Source organism: Mya arenaria, chromosome 17, assembly GCF_026914265.1.
Source record: "Mya arenaria isolate MELC-2E11 chromosome 17, ASM2691426v1".
Lineage (NCBI taxonomy): Eukaryota > Metazoa > Mollusca > Bivalvia > Myida > Myidae > Mya > Mya arenaria.
In genome coordinates this window covers 44,127,343-44,135,321 of record NC_069138.1, presented here as the reverse complement: position 1 = coordinate 44,135,321, position 7,979 = coordinate 44,127,343, and the positions used below count along the sequence as shown (strand labels likewise).

Here is a 7,979-nt window from a genome sequence, read left to right as displayed (position 1 = left end):
ATGTTGAGTTCACATTAATCAAAATAAGTGATTATTAGAGCTCTGGAATTGCATGTTGCTTAGTAGATTACGAAATAAGCCAAAAATGGTAAAATTTAGGTTTCACGAAAAATAAGGTTCAGTTAAATATAAATCAATTCATGTTTGACCTGCAAATGGCGGAAAATGCAGTAGAAGACTGTACTGACTGACTTCACTTAGTGAATATAAGCGCGTGCCTCTTGTCGTCTGCTGCGGTAAATAATTATTGCGCGCGTTCCGGGAAATAGCTGATATTACGATTCTCCTGCAATTAACACCATAACAACAATTGCTTTGCTTTCCATCTGATATTGTAGATGCATCATTGTGTAAGATGAGGTAGCATTAGTCACCTGTGGATATATAATGTAAACGAAACTGTCGTGTCATTTATTGAACAAATGCTGTTGAGCCTGTGTATATGTTTTAGAACTGTATATCATTAAATGTCACAGAATAATAATACACATTTAAATACGGCGCATTTTATTGTTCGCGAACTGTCGGAGTCTCATCTGCAATATCTTTTTTCAAATTTATACTGAAATTGTAAGTACTGTTGAACATTGGACTAAAAAGCTAACAGACGCATCAAGAATAAAATGTCCGGAGTGGAAGCTTTCATTGGTAGCTGGCGGGAAGAGGAGAAAGAAGGATATGAGGAAATGGCCTCGGCCCTAGGTAGGTGCACGATTGGTTTCACAAACCTACAAAGTGTTAACAATTTGTTTAGCCTTATTTGCAAGTCTGAAATTTTAAGAAAAAACTTAATACTAGGCATACATCATTGGAACTTACCTTTGACCAACCAAAGCTAATACATTTTGGATAGCCATTAAATGACATTATACGTTTTGTATACGTCTAGATCTAGGTTGTTCAAGAGCTGTTTGTAAAACGGAATGCAAATTAAAAAACACAAACAGGAACTTCAGACTAAAACAGAATATCATTGTAAGTCTTTGAAACGTTATAGTTGGTATAATAAGGAAACCCCTTTTAAAATTTCAGTCAGTCAAATATTTTATAAATCTAGCAAATATGATGTTTAAAATAAATGTCAGAGCTGCATTTTGAATTTAATTGGATTCATACCGTGTTTACAGTCATAAACATTTTTTTTCTAAACTACATATGGTCATAGTTATATGACAGGCCAAGTCCTATTACATAGAAGCTATTACATGTGTCGTCGTTCAATATTTACTGAACATTAATTTAAAACTAATAAAACGGTATCTAACGAGTCTTAATCAATTTTAGAAAATATGTTGAAGAAGTTCGTGTTGCATGACAACGAGTATTTTATTCTATGATTATATGATATTATGTTGGTCGAAAGATCAGTAGAGTTTTATCCCTGTCAGTAACATGCGTATAGTTCATATCTCACGAGACCGAAGTTCGTGTACAATGTGTTTATCAATCTTTTACATAGTATTTATCTTATTGATTACCTAAACACTTTCCAAAATGCTTTACAAAAGTAACTTAATTCGACAAAAACGTTAAAGTTCTTGATGTTGAAGGGAATAGCATAACTAATATAGTTAATACCAACACGTGTTTTGTAACCATATTGTCTTGCCAGATGTTGCCGTACATTTTGCTTAACCTTTTAAGCCATAATCAAGCTTAATACCAAAGCCAGCGTTAATCGCGCACGTTAAGTAAAAAAACACGTTTACTCTATATAATTGATATTAAATGATAGAGCACTTTTGTTTTATAATTCATTTATATATTATGCAATATAATCATTTGTATCCAATAAATGATTCCCTACTAAGGCCAGCGAAAATACACGCACACTCTGTGTAATTGATATGTAGGAAACCTTTGTTTTGATGCAATTACGATATTTAGGAAATGTGCAATAAAATATCACAATAAAACATAAAATAAGTGTAAAAGCCTGTATATATTTACATTTGATTGTGTTTAATGTAGAGAACGAACATGTTTATGCGTTTCTGTCCAATTCCTATTCAGCACATTTTTACTGATTAACAAACATGGATAAGACGTGATTTAATGCTGCAATTAAATTTTGCATATTATTTGGCTACTTTCGACTTGGAACAAGATATAAAGAAACCATAAATCAACACGATGAATTTCGTAATTTATTGGCGTATTCTGCGGAGGCAAATTCACGAGAAAAATAGTAATTGAATGTATTCGACTCTTATAATACTTATACTCACTACAATATTGAATGTGGGTAATAAAATTTGAAAATAAGTCATCAAATTTAAGTAGATATTTGTTTTATAGATTTTAATGTAATTGAGCGGATATGGGCTTTGTTTTTATGTATCTCAATATCATTTAACAGAGTCATACATACCAGGCTAATGTTAAAACGCATCTGACGATGTTTGTGTCACACAAAGGAAATCGCCTGGCAGAATATTCCATTTGCACATTTTGCGGTCTGTTATAAAATCTGTGACATCGACTCCATATCATATCGATGTTTTGTATGAATGGATGAAGATAACTTCTTACCTGTCTTTTAAATAAACCGGTCTTGCTAATCCTACAATTTCTACACGAATTTCAACAGCATAATTGGACGCTTTTGTACCAGAAATCGTTTGCAACAATACTATACAAAGTATACCTGTCGATTGGTGGGTATAACCCTTGTGGTATGAACAATGCCCCGCTAGGTTGGATAGAACACTTGAATAAGTAGCACGACGGTAACAATATAAAACCATGGTCTATACAACATAACAGCAAAAACTATTTACAAAATATATGATACACTTACTTAATCTGACACAGGTATTCAAAAAACAAATTGTTCAGTAAATTGTATACTTGAATGTAGCTTCAATAATAAAATGTTAATCAATGCCAATTCTAGCGTAGCGCTCAAGATGGAGAGGCGATAGCCATGTCGATAATGACAAACTTTCAGAAAAATGTCCTCATAAAAATGACTATACAAAATGGTCACCGTATGAAGTTCTGTTAAAAACCCTGGTATGTTCTATGTTGAATTACAATAAAATACAATTGAAATTATAGTATTTTTTAAATTAGATACCATTTACATCATTAATGGAAACGCTATTTTCTAAAGTTTGCGCAATTTTAGGTCTGATAACATTACTAATGAAACACCCCACGGAGTACATGTACGAATATTAAATGGATCTTATACCACGCTAAATAGATAAAGATTTATCTCATCAATCATCTCACTCTAATAAACATGTATTAAAAACCTATGAAGGAAACATATAGCGTGTAATTTAACGACCATTCATATGTTAAATGTGCTTAAGCATTACACTGTTTTTAAAATTTTCATTGCAGGTTTACCAGCTGAAAAGAAAGATTTTTTTAAGAACGCTCGAACGGAGATAACATACCGCCGTGACGGCGACTTCTGGGAGATTGACGTGGGTATGCAGGGCGTCCCGCAAACGCGGACCTTCATTTCAATAGTGAATACTAAGTTATTATATTATAGTTACAAAAATGGTCATTCATGAGTTGGTCTCTTTGAATGGCACACTAGTAAAGGCTATGTCACTATATTTAAGTTAGAAACCATGGTCACATATGAGTCTACGCCGCTTGATAGCATGCCAGTGAAGGTTAAGTTATTTTCTTTTAGTTAGATTGCATGTGTATGTGTTCTTGAGTCAGCCTTACTATATACACGACAGTGAATGTTATGCTGTTATATTATAGCCAGATAGCATGGTCTAGTATGAGTCAGCCTTACTATACACACGACAGTGGGGGCTATGCTGTTATAGTATAGTCAGATAGCATGGTCTAGTATGAGTCAGCCTTACTATATACACGGCTTTGAATGTTATATTGCTATAATATAGCCAGATAGCATGGTCTCGTATGAGTCAGCCTTACTGTGTGGCGTGTGCATGAAGATTAGGTTTAATTATAGTATTAACAAATGTTAATATCAGATTCATGATTAGTACTTCGGAATGAAGGTGTCGAATTCGTCAATCAGCTAGTTTCTTCAACAGTCGTTGACTATTAAGGAAAATGTGAATATCTATGCTCATGTAAAGAAATAGAACATTCCGACTTATTTATATCATACTTATATTCATACTTATATTGTTAGTAAATTTAAATTATTATATTTATAAAGCTTCTAAAATGCAGATGTCCACAAATCTATGATAATACTGAGTAATGACTAAGATGATTCAATAGTATACAAATAAACGCTAAAATGTGCATTTATTCAAATGAAGATAGTTTTAACTAAGTAATAATTCATTTTAGTATCAAACAAAGAACATAATTCAGCCTTAAGTTTCTTGAATTGAATAATCGTTGTTCGTTTTGTGAGCATGATTTTGTTTTACCGCATTTTGAATACAAATAGGCGAACCAGGGAAGTATGTTTTAATTGAAGTTCTTGACAGATTTTTTTTTGTTTTGTTAAATATTTAATTGTACTCTTCTTATCAGACAAATAGTTTTAAAACAATGTCTGAAAGGAAGATTGATATGCTAAAATAAGATTATGCATACATAAAACTAATATGTATATCAATATATTTTAATTTAGTTAGTTTTGTATATTTCAGAGTGTTGTAACAGTCGATGGAAATAAACTTATCGAGAAACACATAGACGATAACTTACATGGAATGGACATGAACATTACCAGATATATAGCTGGAGGCCAAATGATCGTGGTAGGTACTAAGAAATTTATGGCATTGAGAATGTAGTAGACACTGTACATTTAAATAGATGATACAAACTTTACGAGTCCTGCACCTGTAAAAGTGACATGTTCATTTTTGTAAATTGTTGTGTCTCATAAGCAGGCAATAATTTCTAGTTTGAATAAAATTATAGTATTCAAATCATACACGCTGTTTCAAGATATATAATAAAATGAAATCGCTTGTTTCAATTTGGTTTTTGGTGATATTATTACTCCACAGAACTCAAATTCGCAGACGATGTCTGATATAATAGCGGAAACAGCATGATAATGCGATACGTAAGTAAAGCGGAAATACAGCGATTGGTAAACAATACTAGCCGATATGAGATCTGGTGTCTACGAAACATTCAAAGACAGCGCTAAAATGACAGCAGTGAGTTCTTATCACCCATTGCTAGTTTTCATTGTATTTTCTATAGCAACATGTTGATATGAGGCAGACTAATTGTTACAGATCCTTAACATGGACAGACTGAGGGCAAGATCTGAACATGGGTAATCCAAACAATGGAAGTAACTATAGTGAATATTACATATACACTGCCGATTGCAATTAGATAATGGTAGGTTCGAGACATACATCTATCGAATGAAAAATACGATAGTTATGTGTGAAAAAATGTTTTGATACGCAGTATAATCCTAGAATAACGGGAATAGCGTATTTCAGTTACGTTTTACATCTTCAGTTGTGGGCAAGTTGCTGCCAATTGCAATATCGTGTCATTCATAATATTAACAATTAAAGCCAAATACAATTTAAGACAAACACAGATTATGCCTGTTAGTATTGTTAACTGGTGGAAAAACGCATCGAAAGAGCTCAGTTGATATCACATAACCAAAGCAAATATAAAACTAACAGCAGCAAAACCACGTTAGTCACATAATGAACGCCACGAAAACTACGTTATTGCACATACATTATTATTTTAATTTATACAACACTAGCCTATTACAATTATAACTAAACGTCTAATTAAGTGAAAGAAACATTTAATAGCAGCTGAAAACAATGTTTTCGTCTTCTTTTTCAGGAAACACAAGTGGGCGATTTTCAAATACAAATCGCATTTAGAAGATTGAAGATGTCTTCCACATACCCTTAGTTTTAAACGATTTGGATCATTTGAAATATGACAACAACCCAATATTTCTGATGCATAATTTAACAATAAGTTACACTGTTCAAAGTTTTTAAGTGTGTATATTTGTTTGTTTAATTTGACTGAAATTGTACGTGAAATGACAAGTGCAGTCTTTGAAGGCCAAAATAGGTATTATGTGTTATTATATTTATTAAGTATTTTAGTATATTTGTGAAAGCATTGGTTTGTGTCACAGCCCTTCCTTGAATTTCAAGTTGATATAATGTCAATGTATCAACATACATGATGCATATATCTATTAATATATTAAGAACAATTTTATTTAAGAATTGATCTATTTGTTTCGTAGGTTCATGCTACGCAGGACGGCACACTAGAAAATACATGTACATACACAACAAAAGCCATTTCACTGTAAATTATTATTCATCATGTTTTAAACCCAGGATATGCATTTTCAACTGATCATGCCTTGTTAATGTGAATACGTTTGTATACAAAAAGAGCCGAAAACTGTTACGTCCTTACCTTTTCGCTGTAACCATTGCAGACAATACTCTATAGAAACGTACAACGTATATAAATGTTCAGTTTTTTTCATTTTAATGTTCATACACATAACACTTTGTCAGACGTTTTTGCAACAGATAAAATAGCAATGGCGCACTTGATGACACTCATTCCCAGATAAAGCAATTCTATGCAATGTTTTTCTAGAATCAAAACGCGAGCTTTATTTTTTTAATGGATACACATTTTGTACACGTGTCATCTATAAGGAACAACTGCACTCATCATGGTGGGCCGTCTATCCGTTTGCCGGGTTTGCTACGAGAGGAAAACGGTGAGTTTGCAAAGGTTTGGATGAAAATAGTTATATTATTGCAGACGATTTTATTCGCATGCATTATTATGACAGTTTTATGTCTGAGTCAAAGCACTTTGTTGCAGACAGTAACATTATACTAATATGTTTCACTAGATGCCTCGTTATTGGCGAAATATCGATCGAAAGCTGTCTGAAGGAACCTTATATCAATTATTTTCTGAGGAAACACATCTATATAGTTCAAGGCCAGATGAAATAATGAGTGCAAGTAATACTCAATTTATAATAAGCAAAGAGTTTCAATGCTTTGAATATGTTTACAATCAGACCAAATCCACCAAGTAAATGCCAATACAACAATGCTAACGTCTTTTGACTGTTGATTTATCCCACACATCAAAATCACCGACTTTAAGCGATTGTTGTATACTTGTTAGTATCACATGGAACCGATTACTCAATAGGCTGGAGTATACACCCGCAACGAATCAATTTATGTACATTTGGAATTGGTGTCGCTTCAGCCAAGAACACCGTAGAATAAAACAAGCTTGTTTGGAAGGCTCATTTGCATGTTTAAACGGACTGTTTAAACTTTATGAAGTTCTAATGAACTTTCTTTTAGGTCGATTGCCTTGTAATCATGCTTTGTTAAACTGATTGACAAAGACGGTTCGCGTAAAGTAGTATTTTTTATTTAGGATTTAATGATTGCTACATTTCGTTCAAATACATATAATATTTCCCAATAAATAGACCAATGAGAATACTTTTTCAAAGTGCTGCTAGACTTACCATGCATGTGTTACTGTGTATTGTAGGTACATATGCAGTGACATTCATGCGACATAAGCCCCCATTTTTATGAGCAGTATAAAAGGCCTTTGTATGATCTCAAGAATTAGTAAGCGCTATGCAGAAGCTTTTAAGTTTGTGTTTTTTAGTGGAAGACTCGAAATAAAAAAGGTTAACTAAATAGTATTTATACAGTTATCCCTTTTTGTATACATGAACTTCGTTGTTTCAGATTTTTATATCCAAGTATAATTTATAGACGCTGTCTAAGGGCAAAATGAGCGTCATAAATCTTAGGAAAATGTGTATTGGGCATGTGAAATTGCATGTTAACCATTTGCCAAATCATTGAATTCTTATTAAACACAGTAATCAATTGATATTGCACACCGATGGTTAAATATATTACATGTTTCTCAGTACGTTCCGAAACGAGCCAAACATTTTTGTAGTTTTTGTGTTGACGAAAAAATGATCGATTATAGAATAT

The 7,979-nt window shown here is 32.7% G+C and overlaps 1 protein-coding gene across 2 annotated transcripts; it reads left to right on the top strand.

The window, feature by feature from the left end:
• Nucleotides 1–586: 586 nt before the first annotated feature.
• On the top strand, nucleotides 587–5,929 carry LOC128223973 (fatty acid-binding protein type 2-like). 2 transcript variants are annotated; one of them, XM_052933524.1, is made up of 5 exons: nucleotides 587–702; nucleotides 3,352–3,482; nucleotides 4,608–4,718; nucleotides 4,974–5,032; nucleotides 5,794–5,897. In XM_052933524.1, exons 1-4 carry the CDS (start codon nucleotides 624–626, stop codon nucleotides 5,019–5,021), a joined length of 369 nt encoding a protein of 122 aa, XP_052789484.1. In that variant the 5' UTR covers nucleotides 587–623; the 3' UTR covers nucleotides 5,022–5,032; nucleotides 5,794–5,897. The 2 variants fall into 2 exon arrangements, with proteins under 2 accessions (XP_052789484.1, XP_052789483.1); XM_052933523.1 differs by lacking the exon at nucleotides 4,974–5,032 and having other exon boundaries at nucleotides 5,794–5,929.
• The last annotated feature ends 2,050 nt before the right edge of the window (nucleotides 5,930–7,979 follow it).